The sequence below is a fragment of the Phacochoerus africanus genome, chromosome 7 (assembly GCF_016906955.1).
Source record: "Phacochoerus africanus isolate WHEZ1 chromosome 7, ROS_Pafr_v1, whole genome shotgun sequence".
Taxonomy (NCBI): Eukaryota; Metazoa; Chordata; class Mammalia; order Artiodactyla; family Suidae; genus Phacochoerus; species Phacochoerus africanus.
The window spans coordinates 46,948,889-46,962,654 of NC_062550.1; the positions used below are offsets into that span (position 1 = coordinate 46,948,889).

The window sequence follows — 13,766 nt, forward strand, 5'->3', positions numbered from 1 at the left end:
TTTCTGGGTTAACCTCAGGAACAACTAGCTCTTTCATATTTTTATCCTATTGAAATTGTGGGGCCAGATATGTCCACAGTGGAAACAGTATAACCTTTCTTGCCTTTAACTGTTTTTCTGAAAAGATTTGAAAAAATTTCGGAAACTCTCAGGCATATCAGTTCCTCTGATCTCTGTGTATTTCCACAGTTACTTTGTTTAAGTATATTTTTTGTTTACCTTTGTGTCTTCTATCACATCCTAAGTTCCTTCATAGTAACCTGCATTGAATTCATTTTGTTATAATGTGGTACCTAAATATCTCAGTACGCGGGCTCAAAAATACATGTTTAAAAATGTTCAGTGAATGAGTGTGTGAATGAAAGAACTAATGATGGCTCCCACAGACCGAGGGGAAGTCCGTCCTCCTGTGGGCTAGATGATCTCAAGGTCCCCAAAAGTCTGCTCTGGAAGAGGCTCCGTTGTAATGATGCCCAAACGGTTCTCGGACTAACAAAAAGTGCCGCTCCATCCATACATGCTTAATTTGGAAGCAGCTGTAAGAGACACCTAGCCAGCTCGTTTCCCTCTCTGGGAAGAGGCGGGAGGCTGTTTTCCGTATGGCAGCAAGGCGGCCTCCTGCCGGAGCTGGTGAGAAGTTTTCCTCTGGGGAAGAAGCCGAGACCACTTTCCGTACAGGAGCATGGTGGCCGCCAGTGGGAGCAGCCATAGCATCACGCCCGGGGGAAGAGGCCGCCGTAAAAGAGGCGCCGCTTCCTCTTCTTACTTCTCCCGCCTCCCACCGGCTGTCGTAAAAGGGTGAATGGAGAGCGAGTTGTGGGGGGTAGAAAGGGAGGACAGGGGGCGCGGAGTCAGAGTGGCGCAGCAAGTGGCTGCAGGTGGCGACGGTGGCGGAGGTTGGGGAGTGAGGTAGTGCAGGGGTCGCGGAGGACGAGGCTGAGAGGGTCAAAAGAAAAACTAAAGCTGCTGTCTGGCCTACTGGTCCGGGGGCCGCGGAGCCCCCGCCCGGGAGATGGACCTCAACCGGATCATCCAGGCGCTGAAGGGCACCATCGACCCGAAGCTGCGGATTGCAGCTGAGAATGAACTCAACCAGGTGAGGAGCGGGCCTGCGGCGCCCCCCTGCCGCCGAGCTGGCTCTCGGGGCTCTCTCTTCTCCGCACCCCGGATCTCCACCAGCACTCGGGCCCCTACCCCGACGCGTCTCTCGGCCTGTCCCACCCCCGCCCCAGCCCCCGCCCCAGCCCCCGCCCCGGGGTCCGGTGGCGCCGTTCTCCTGGATCTTTTCTCAGCGGCTCACGCACCTGTTGGCCACCTTTGCATCTTTCCTGTCGTTTTCCTTCCCCAGTGCAGTTTGTTGAGCCCGTTTGGTTCGCAAAAAGAAGCTTTAGCAAGCTTTGCTAGTGTTTTCAGGGTGTGATTTCTTTTCCTTAAGTTCGCTGACTTGGTGGGAAAATACACCTAAAATTCAAATCTGAGTTCAGTTTTTCTGCAGATCCAGCCCTTTTTAGGTGTTGCTCTGGCAAACCCTGCCCATTGCCTGCTTCTGCGGGGTTGGCAGGACCGTGTAGACACTGATTGGCAGTTTTGTTGGAGCGCTGGGAAATGCTGCCGGAAGAGTTTTCATGGTGGTACTGCTTTGCAAAAGATACGCCGAGTAATATTTGTAGGAATTTTTTTATAAATGGTAAAATGTGTAAGACTTTCTTTTATCTTCCATCCTCTATCTTTATGAACTAGCCTTAGTTCGAGTGATAGCACCGACATTTCCATACTAGCTTATATTTTCCTCCTCACCTGTAGGAATAAATCACAGCCTTCTCACTAAAAAGTACGAATTAAGGTCTGTTAATGGATAGAGTGACAGCTGTTTGAGGTTGCAGTAATCCTTAAAATGTAAAGAAATATACCTAAATTAGTGGTTCTCAAAGTGTTGTCCGGGATAAGTAGCATCAGTATCGTTTGGGAACTTGTTGGAAGTGCAAATTATGGGGCTTCACTCTAGACTTTAAAGAAACTCTGGGAGTGGGGTCCAATGATTGGTGTTTTAATTAGCTAACTAGGTGATTCTGTGTTTCCTAAAGTGTAACAACGACTTTCCCAAGTAAATGTTCTGTGGGAGTTAAGTTTTCCCTGGTTAAACTGTGAACCTTTGAAAGGGGTTATTTTAATGGGAAATCCAGTGGAATAAGTGTGAATCTAGGATTTCCATGTGTTAAAAGAGTGAGTGACAACACTGACTCTGGAGAGAAGGTTGAGTTGAACTGAAGCCCCAAAGGGAATGTTTTGGTACTTCAAAAAGAAAAGGGCTCTCACTTAAAATAGGGGAAAGTTAAAAGACAGTACCTGTCCCAGGCTTTGCAGAGAAAAAGTACTATATACTGCTTGGCTGGAAGAGTAGTAATCCAGGCTTTGGTTAGGAGGGACAAAGCAAGAGCTGAATTTGCAGTCTGCTAGTATGAACAGGGCAGTTGGCCTGTTTGTGACCCTCTTCTCTTCACGGTGAGGCCAGATGTTATTTTTACAGTGTCTATAGGGGATCATATCTTCGATATCATGTTGTATTTCCCTGCCTCTGTTAGCCTACTGTTGCTTTGTTTCTTAGTCATCAGTGTATAAGTGCAGTTGACTTTACAGATGGGGAAAACGTAGGTGAGAAAAGCTTCAGAACTGCAAAGACATTTAGGACCCTTTCTTTCATAGCAAATCCATTCCAACCTTACTCTGCCCTGCCCTGCACAATATCCTCTCAAGTCATCACAGACTGCAGTTTCCTCTGCAGCTTCTAAAAGTAGCTTATTGCTATGTCACTCATTTAGCATTATATTTTGTATAATGCTTTGGATTAACATGCTTTTAAGTTTTTTTTGAATTCTCTGTTAAATAGATGACCAAAGTATAATGTCACATAATCTTTTAATAAAATATGATTTTAAGGTCGGGCTTTGTATGCTTATACTTTACCACAACTGTAGCATCCTTCTTTGTGGGATAAACAGGTGGGTAGTCTACCATAAAAGATTTGAGTTCAGCTCATTTATTTTAGTCTAGGCCCCTCATCAGCAAATATGCTCTGTGTAGGAAATGGGGGCAGTTTCTACAGTGTCCTGATTGATTTGTCAGTTGCCATTTAGAAGAATAGGCAGTTTCAAAATATAACAGCCTGTGTTCCAAAAGATAAATTCTTATTTAGAACTATATTTTTTCTGTAGCTGACATTGTTTTGTTACCAGTGAGTGGTTCCTTGACTGTTATATCAGATATTGTTTCTCTGGGGAAGTGTGTAGTTTTATTGGAGGGTATTAAGAATGTATCCTGTACACACTTGTCATTGTCTTTAAAGCCAGAAGTCCCTTTGGCAACAGCATAGGAAAGTAGGGATGGATAGATACCTCTTTCAAAGGTGTTTTTGTTTTTGTTTTTTCTTTTTTTCTTTTTTTGGCTGTGCCCTGCAGCATGTAGAAATTCCTGGGCCAAGGATCAAACTGGTGCTATGGCAGCAATCTCAGTCAATGCACTGACCACACAGGATCCTTAAGCCACTGTGCCAACAAGGACATCTGGAAAGGTTTCTTCATAAATCATTCTCCATCTATATAGGCTCTATAGGGAAATCAAGATATTACTTTCTTTTTTTTTTCTTTTTTTTCTTTTTTTTCCGCTATTTATTTGGGTCGCTCCCATGGCATACGGAGGTTCCCAGGCTAGGGGTTGAATCGGAGCTGTAGCCACCAGCCTACGCCAGAGCCACAGCAACGCGGGATCCGAGCCACATCTGCAACCTACCCCACAGCTCACGGCAACACCTGATCGTTAACCCACTGAGCAAGGGCAGGGATCGAACCTGCAACCTCATGGTTCCTAGTCGGATTCGTTAACCACTGTGCCACGATGGGAACTCCAAGATATTACTTTCATTGCCAAGCTTTGGAATCTCTTCTTTTCCATGTATCTGTATGTATCGTTTTTATTGACCTTTAAGAGAGTTTGCTTTATGAATAAAATATTTATCATTAATAAATAACATATTTGTCATAGAGCTTGCATTCTAGTGGAGAAAAATAATACAATTTCAGGTAATAAGTGCTATAGAGAATAAAGCCCTGGAGAGAGTGTTGGAATGTTTAAGTAGGGTGGTCAGTCTCTAAAGAATGACATCAAGCAGAGACCTAGATGTTGTGAAGAGGTGAAGAACTGGGAGAAGAAGAGAAGGAAGAGCAAGTTCAGTAAAGGCCCTCAACTTGGTGTGTTGGAGGGCTGAAAAAGTTAATGTAAAGGTGGCAGTGAAACAGAGTGGGAGAATATCAGTTCTTTGCTTTAAACGAGGTCTCAAAAAATGCAGAATTTAGCTAAGCAAGGAAACTTTATTTTCAGAAAACTTCACTGATATAAGTCCTTTCAAGAAATCATTGAAAGGTGTATTCTTCTTCTTCGAAACTTGAAGGCCACGGTGGAAAAGGAAACTGGATAAATATTTGCAAGGAAAGTAGTATGAGACTATCTGAATTTACCACTGAATGTTTTAGCTGGCCAAATTCACATAGATTGAATCAAGGCTGAAAGGAGAAGACAAAAAGTTGCAGAAAGTTCTTTGAAATGGCAGTTGTGAAAAGAGGAGTTCCAAAATGTGTACAGTGGCAACAGTGTTGAAATAAAGTAGCATCCACTTTTTAAAAGTAGTTTTACTCTAAGTCTAAAGGTTATTTTGTACTTGTGTATAATAAGTAAACTATGTAGATTAGAACTAAACTACAGAGATGTTTTACTCATTGATTCACTGCAGGATCCTCCAGTGTCTCAAAGGTTATAAACATGAGTTATTTTATAAGAATGTAGGTGTGGAGGGTGAGATTGAGCTAAATCTGTGTTAATTTTGAGTCCTGTAAATTGCTATTAAAAGAAATCTGTTATCATAAAAAACTACTTTAAGGAGTTCCCATTATGGCTCAGTGGGTTACGAACCCCATTAGTATCCATGAGGATGCGGGGTTTGATCCCTGGCCCCGCTCAGTGGGTTAAGGATCTGGCATTGCCCTGAGCTGTGGTATAGGTCACAGATGTGGCTCGGATCTGATGTTGCTGTTGTTGTGGTGTAGGCTGGCAGCTGTAGCTCCGATTTGACCCCTGGCCTGGGAATCTCCATATGCTGCGGGTGCGGCCCTAAAAAGAAAAAAGAAAAAAATGCTGTTGGAGTTCTCATCGTGGCTTAGTGAAAACAAATCTGACTAGTATCCATGAGGACACAGGTTTGATCCCTGGCCTTGCTTGGTGGGTTAAGGATTCGGCATTGCCTTGAGCTGTGGTGTAGGTCGTAGATGCGGCCTCAGATCTGATGTTGCCATGGCTGTGGCATAGGCCAGCAGCTACAGCTCCGATTCTCGACCCCTAGCCTGGGAACCTCCATATGCTGTGGGTGCAGTCCTCAAAAGACATAAGTAAATAGATAAATAAATACATACATACATACTGTTAAAAATAAATGAATAGGAAAGGTGGTAAATTAACAAATGGAGTGGTATGCCTACACCCACCTAGTTAGGTACTGAAAGGGATCCCTCCCTAGGTCCAAGCTCCTGGGAGGAGGTAAGCAGGGAGGAGGTAAGTCATTGTCTGGCTTTAGCCTCACTGAGAATTTATGAGTCTTTTCTGGGAATGTCAGCAGGCAGGGCTGAGTGGAAGCTCTGGGAATAATGCAGGCCTGTAATATGCTCCAGGTACTGGCATCTGGAGGGATTGTGGTCAGAAGGAATGGACTGCATTCTCTCTCTTTCTCTCTTTTTTTTGCTTCCAAAGTCAACCATGGCCAGACTAAGGAGTAGGTCAAAGCTGGATATGTCTTTGGGGAGAAATGGCCCAGGCAGCAGGCACTTCATCAGCATGGGCTCATTTCTGCATTGTTAAATTTAAAAGATGCCCTAGCAGCAGAGGGCAGCTGGCGACAATAGTTTTCAACACTGTCCTGTGAGGCACCCTGTTCCAGTCTGCACTGATTCCTCTTTATAGTTCATGCACTGCTATTGTCCATTTTCTTATGTTGGATCTCCTATTTTCTGTAGCCCATGTGTCCCTATTTTCCTTTTTTTTTTGGCTGCCCTAAGGCATATGGAAGTTCCTGGGCCAGGGATCAGATCCAAGCCACATTGTGACCTATGCTGCAGCTAGTGGCAGTGCCGGATCCTTTAACCCACTGTGCTGGGTTAAAGGCCCACGGAATTGAACCTGTGTCATGGTGCTACAGAGATGCTGTGGATCCTGTTGTGCCATGGTGGGAACTCCCTCCCTGTTTTTTTGTTTGTCAGAAATACCATAAACAAAATTGAAGCACAAATAGCATATAAACACTTGCAATGGTTAAGTCATAAAAGTTAAGATCTTAAATTTATAAATAGTTCCTAGAATTTTATTTTATTATTATTATTATTATTATTATTTTTGGTCTTTTTGCTATTTCTAGGGCTGCTCCGGTGGCATATGGAGGTTCCCAGGCTAGGGGTCTAATCAGAGCTGTAGCCGCTGGCCTGTGCCAGAGCCACAGCAACACTGGATCCGAGCCGCGTCTGCAACCTACACCACAGTTCACGGCAACACCAGATCCTTAACCCACTGAGCAAGGCCATGGATTGAACCCTCAACCTCATGGTTCCTAGTCGGATTTCGTGAACACTGAGCCATGACGGGAACTCTGTTCCTAGAATTTTAGAATAAAACAAATACCCTATTGACCAAAGGGTAAGTGGAACAGAAGAAAGAAAACAAATAGCCAAAAAGAAGAGAACAAATAGCCAACAAACAGGAAAAAAAGTTCAAAGTAAAAGAAATGTCTTTTTAAAATACGAATAAGGTATAAAATTTTCAAAGGAATGATAAGATAGATGGACACGAAATATATTACTCTTGGGAGTGTTAATGCTACACCCTTTCTGGAGAGCATTTTGACAGTGTAAGTCCAAGAAACATAAAAATGTTATCTTTTATTCATCAATTTTTTCTGAGTAAATTTTTTGATTTGAAGTTTTTTAGTAATCATTTTGCTTTGAAGAGTTTTTCTCACTTAAGTTTTTCATTTATTTTATATTATTTTTAATATTATTTTATTATAGTGATATATTCAGTAACAGGTGCTAATAGGTATTCATTTATATTGCCCTATTTTTTTATGAAATATTTCTTTGTAATTTCAGTCTTACAAGATTATCAATTTTGCCCCCAGTTTACTTCGGATTATAGTCTCTGACCATGTGGAATTCCCAGTACGACAGGCAGGTGAGTTGGTTCTTTTTTAATCCTTTATAAATTTATTTGTGGGGAAAAGTAGAACTAGAGTTTTTATTTCAATTCCAAGTATCTGCTTTCTTTGAAAACATAGGAAACACACATGAAGTATTTCTAATGCCTTAAAAACTCACTCTCTTTTTGCCTGGAAATTTAGAGGTCCATACTGAGCTCTTAAATATGCCCTAGTTTTTTCTTTGCTCTTCTCCCTTCCAGCTTCTCTCTGCCTCTTCCTTGTAACTTTGCTATTTTCCCCTCTTAGCTTTCCCAGTTTTAGTAGCTTTCTGTCCCTAATATTTTATGATTCCCCGTGGCCTTGCCTTTGGGCCCATAGGTTAAGACCGTGTTTTATATATGTGAATTCAGCCCCATTCGTGCATCAGATCAGGAAGCAGTGTATCACATAGGTGCTCCTAACCACGTGGTTGGGCAGCAAGCAGGACTTTTGTTAGAAACATGGCACTTACTTTTGAGTCTGTGGGACTTTAGGGATAGTTCCTTAATGTTGTGTATTGTTCTTCTTTTTGCTTTTTTTGTGAGCTGGTCATTAGAACCCAGAAGGTAAAAAAATGAAGAAAGCCTTGGAGTGTCATGAGTCCTGAAAAGAGAATAATGTCAACATAAAGGGGGTAAAATGACAACTATTAAAATATATATAATTAAAGAGACCTTTAAAAATTATGTGACACATACTCATAGATAATTTGGGCAAAAGAGAAAAATACAAAGAAAAAAGTAAAAAAAAAAATTACCTGACATTCATCACTCAGAAAAAGTGAACATTATTAGTCTTTGCATGTGTTCAGATATCTAGATAACTTTCTAGATAGAGGAACGATTTTATAGAAAAGGGGTTATACTCTGCATGCGGATAAACATATTTATTTTACTTGAACATAACAGAATGAAAAAGAAATCATTAAGCTTAGGAAAAATATTTATAGCAATGTGTTTGCTTTCCTAAACAATCCCTTTGTGGTTAAGATTAGAAAAACCTTTGGAAAAACATTCACGTTGGAATTATTTTTTACTTTAATGAAGTTTATAAGACGTGTTTTGAAACAGTTTGATCTTTGACTCTGTTTAATCTTTGTTTTATAAAATAGGACTGTTTTGAAACCACATTTTGCTAAATCAAACCTATTTATGTATTTATTTATTTATTGCTTTTTAGGGCCACACCTGCGGCATATGGAAGTTCCCAGGCCAGGAGTTGAAGCTGGGCTGCAGCTGCTGGCCTATGCCACAGGGGATCTGAGCCATGTATGCCTACAATGCAGCTCATGGCAGTGCCGGATCCTTAATTCACTGAGCGAGGCCAGGGATTGAACCTGCATCCTCATGGATACTTGTCAGGCTTGTTACCTCTGAGCCACAATGGGAACTCCAGTGGAACTTATTTTAATAACCTATGTGTTTATAGGTCCATTGTGAAGTTCCTATTATGAAGCTTTGTAGAAATAGAATTTTTAAAGATCTTAAAGCAATGTACTAATTAATTTAATGTCTTCTTTATATGACATATAAACATTACAAAAACCAGATATGCTGTAGATAAGCTGGTTTTAAAAAGTAACAAAAATCTGTTTGTATTACACATGTGATTTTATAATTTCCTTTTTAAAATTTAGCCATATACCCTTGGGGAATCATTCCATGTCAGTGCACATACATGTGCTTTATTCTTTATAACAATTATTCAAGTATTTGTTTGTATTAGAATTATGGTGGTTTATTTATAATTATCTGATATTAATGGACATTTCCTTTATTGTCCCTTTTTGTTGTTGTTAATAGAGACAATTCTAAAATGAGCATCCTTGGACACATATCTCTGTATATCCATGGGGATATTTTCATAGAATAAATTGTAACATGGAAAGGTGAAGGATATTAGTAGGTGAAGGATATTAGAAGTATTAACATTTAGAATTTTGAATCTTATCCCCAAGTTGCATTTGTTTGCTCTTTCTATCAATAATGCATTAGAATGCTGGGTTCTCCATGTCCTCACCAACTCTATACAACTTTGAGTCTTAATAACTTAGGTAACCAAAACTTGGGTGTATTTTGATATAAAATGTTAATGGCATTTAAAGGATACTTTTTTCTTCATAATTTATGTAGACTTCAAATTTGTTAGCCACAGGACAGAGTTTGTCTTGGTGGTTGACCATTTCCTAATATATTAGGACAACTTTCTGGTTTAGAACATCTCTTTTATCAACAGTATGAAATATACTATGTAGAATTCTACTGTAACTATCATAAATTTAAGTGCCATTTATAAGTTTTCTGTTCTGTTTAGTCTATTATTAAAATACAGAGGTCCTGGAGTTCCCGTCGTGGCTCAGTGGTTAACGAATCCGACTAGGAACCATGAGGTTGCGGGTTCGATCCCTGGCCTTGCTCAGTGGGTTAAGGATCTGGCACTGCCGTGAGTTGTGGTGTGGGTCGCAGACGCGGCTCAGATCCCGCGTTACTGTGGCTCTGGCGTAGGTCGGTGGCTACGGCTCCGGTTAGATCCCTAGTCTGGAAAACCTCCATATGCCGCGGGAGTGGCCTTAGAAAACGGCAAAAAGACAAAAAAACCAACAACAACAAAAAAAACAGAGGTCCCAAGAATATGATAGTAACACCCAGAGAGATAATGCATCATTTTAGCATGATATTTGAAAAAGAATGATGTGGCTTTGATTAAAAAAATGTAAGCCTGTATAAAGCTGTAAAAAATTATGCTAATATTAAGTGAAAGATTATAGTTCTCTACAATTTTCAGTTCTTGATTTTTTTTTTCTGGGCAGTTTTTTCCCTTTTTCTAAATTTATTTTTATTGAAATATGGTTGATTTACAATGTTATGTTAGTTTTTGGATATTTATATATATATATATATATATATATATATATATATATATATTAAAAAGAGTTTGCATTTGCTAATCTCAAACTCTCAGTCTGTCCCCCCCCCCCCAGCAACCACAAGTTTATTCTCTGTCTGTGAGTCTGTTTATATTTCATAGATAAGTTATTTTGATTGTATTTTATATTCTACATGTAAATGATACTATATGGTTTTTGTCTCTTCCTGACTTCACTGAGTTTGATATTCTCTAGGTCCATCCATGTTGCTGTAAATGACACTATTTCATTCATTTTTATGGCTGAGTGGTATTCCACTGTATATACGTATATCATCTTTATCCATTCATCTGTCGATGGACATTTAGGTTGTTTCCATGTCTTGGCTACTGTGAATAGTGTTACAATGAACATAGAGGCGCATGTATCTTTATGCCTTATAGTTTTGTCCAGATATGCAGCTTGTGGGCAATTCTGAAATATTCTTGCTATTATCAAGCAAGCTTATTAGTCAATGTCCTATATTACCTTACGGGAAATCGGGAAATCGGGAAAAAAGGTAATATTTTGATATGGGCAAACAAAACAAAATAAATTTGGATGTTTGCTCCATGTTTTCCTTTTGAGGTATTGACAAGCTTATTAACATTATTAATATTACCATGTAATGTTCAGAGAAGGGAGCCAATCTTAAATTTAGGATAGTTGTCAGAAATCTCTCAAATGACTTCCAGTTTTTCACTCCTTACCTATAAAGAGAAGAGACTCTTTAATATATGTAAACTTAGGTTCTGAAATGTACTTCCATTAGTACGTTTTGGAGTTGCTATGAGCAGAAATAATTTGGATTTAAAAGCGGTAGTTGAGTTCCTGCTGTGGCTCAGCAGTAACGAACCTGACTAGTAACCATGAGAATGTGGGTTCAATCCCTGGCCTTGCTCAGTGGACTAAGGATTTTGCGTTGTCATGAGCTGTGGTGTAGGTTGTAGATGTGGCTTGGATCTGGCATTGCTGTAGCTGTGATTTAGGCCGGCAGCTACAGCTCTGATTCGACCCCTAGCCTGGGAACTTCCATATGCGGCCCTATAAAAGCCAAAAAAAGAAAAGTTGTAGTTGAGATGTATTACATGAGACCTGAAAAAGTCATTGTTGATGACTGATGTGGGACCAACATTTGAAAAATAGGGTGATTTCTGGTTTTCATTAGTTGTCTTCTTTTTGTTCTGACTTTTGGAATATGTATTTCCAAAAGATGGATAGGGAGAGGCTTTAAAGATTAAGTTTATAGTTAAGTTATTCACAGGTTATTTGTTAATTTCAGTTGTCGAAAATACAGAACCTGGAAATAAACAGAACGATGCCTCATTAGTCTAGAATGACTTCAAGTAACTGTTTTGTTAGAACTCATGTGTCCTATTTGTAGGAAATTCCTTGGCTCTTACTCAGAATCAATCTTGTTTTAGATATAGTATAGACATTCTGTTACTTTATTTCCTAACCTTTGACAGATTAAAGTAATAACAAGGGAGATAGGGGCTACTAAATTCCTATGAAAAATGGTGAAGCTTAGAAGCATCAACTCAGAAAACACAGCATTCTTCTTCACTGAGTTTATTGGCATCCTTCCGCTGTGAGGTTATGGAACCCAGCTGCCCTGTGTAGGGTGGCTCTGGGTCCAGAGGATAGAGCTTAGGTGAGTTTGAGAGGAGAGAAGTGTGTGTGTGTTTTAAAGTCAGTTTCAAACTAAGATGTTTGAAATTGTAAGTGAATTTTGCAGAAAAGCAAATTTGAATACTTAATTTCTTTATGAATGGAGACAAAAATTTCTGTTTTCTTTCTTAGCTCTGGCAAATGGTTAGATACTTGAGTTAAATGATTGAAGGAAGATTTTAGATTATTGGTAGAGTTTAAATTATTTTTGGTATTTTTCCTTTATTCTTGGTAATCTATGGTTATCCATAAGAGTAATTAATATTTTCTTTTCAAGTTATTCATTTCAGCTTTAACTAATCAGCGGTTTATTTCAACACATACAAATTTGTAGTGTGCCTTTTATATAGGCCATCTGATATGGTGTCCCATAATAAAAATATTTTTTTAGTTATAAAATTAACAGCATTTGATGACTGAATTATGAGTTAAGTCCATGATTTTTATCTTGTCTGTATCTTTGCTGCCTGAAAAAACAAAACAGACAGAGCAAAAAGAAGACAACTAACCAAAAACAGAAATCACACTATTTTTCACACTTATTTTTTATTTATAAGACTAGTTCTGTAGGGATTAAAATGGTTTGGTGTATAATATGATTTTTCTTTTTGCAAAGATTAATTTCATGAAATTAGTCAGAAGTGCTGACAGGTTGGACCATATTCTTAGATCATTTATTCATTTTTTCAACAGTTTATGTGTTTTTATTACCAGTGACTAGTATATAATAAAAATACTGGAGTAAAAGATGATACTTAGTCTAGAACCTGTTTGATCTGATATAAAAAAAGACAAAACCCCAAACTAACTAATTCTCTCTCTCTCAAATAATTTTTGTTTTTCAGTATTAGGCCTTATAAATAGTATGACTCATGATCTCAAAGTGCAGTTTGCAGTTAGTAGAGTTTCGTTTAGATCATCATGTTTTTAGTCTAAAGATACATACTTGAGTTCTAGATCATTTTTCTGTATATAAACTCTTGATTTAATACGATGTTTTCTGCTTAGACTTACTTTACTAGCGAAAGAGAAACTTCAAATTTATATCTATATTTCTTTCCCCACTTGGCTATTTATAACTGGAAGATTTTCCATTTTTGCTAGGTATCATGTTTAGCATTGAAGGGTTTAGCCTTTCATGCTCTGTAAATCTGAATGAAAGCCACTTTTTCAATACTGCTACATTAGCATTTTTTTTTCTCTCATTTAGCTGCCATTTACTTGAAGAACATGGTGACACAATACTGGCCGGACCGAGAACCTCCACCAGGAGAAGCAATATTTCCATTCAACATTCATGAAAATGATCGCCAGCAAATACGTGATAATATTGTAGAAGGAATAATTCGTTCTCCAGATTTAGTGAGGTACATTATACTATATTTATCTGATTAGTAGGGCCACAAAATATATCGATGAGGGAGGTTGGATTTAATCATAGGCCTCAAGTTTGTTTTGTTAAAGATACAAAGTCATGAAGATGGGCACTCAGATAATACAGTTTTAGTTAATTGTTTTTTTTTGCATTTATAATTCTTTGTCTTAAAATAGTTTAGAAAAGATGTACTTGCTGTAAGTTGCCACAAAAAGTGTTACGGCAAAAATCAAATGGAACGAAAATCGTTGTATAGATCCCTGCTACATTGATAACTAATGTACTTAGTTATGACCTTTAGATTTTTACCATTTGCTTCTCTTTCCCCAGATACAGGGAAAATGACTTCTGGGAATTTTAACCTACCACTTTTTGTAACACTTTACCTATTTTTTAATTCATTTTTATGAACTGAGTATCTTTTTCTTTGAGGAGAAAGTATAAATTAGAAAAATTATCTCTTGTTTTCCAAATTTAGATTAGCAGCTGTAGCACAGTACTGTCCATTAGAGCTTTTTGTAGTGGTGGAAATCTCTGTCCGCACCTCC

The 13,766-nt window shown here is 38.8% G+C and overlaps 1 protein-coding gene across 2 annotated transcripts in view; it reads left to right on the top strand.

Annotated features, from left to right (window-relative positions):
* The first annotated feature begins 787 nt into the window (after positions 1 to 787).
* The window catches only part of IPO8 (importin 8), an 83,029-nt gene continuing 70,050 nt past the window's right edge, over positions 788 to 13,766 (top strand). The window contains exons 1-3 of one of the 2 annotated variants that reach the window (XM_047787298.1): positions 788 to 1,096; positions 7,182 to 7,263; positions 13,054 to 13,210. In XM_047787298.1, coding sequence (XP_047643254.1) covers positions 1,013 to 1,096; positions 7,182 to 7,263; positions 13,054 to 13,210 — 323 coding nt within the window. In that variant the 5' untranslated portion in view covers positions 788 to 1,012. The remainder of the gene's footprint in view (positions 1,097 to 7,181; positions 7,264 to 13,053; positions 13,211 to 13,766) is intronic. The other variant, XM_047787299.1, reaches the window with a different exon arrangement.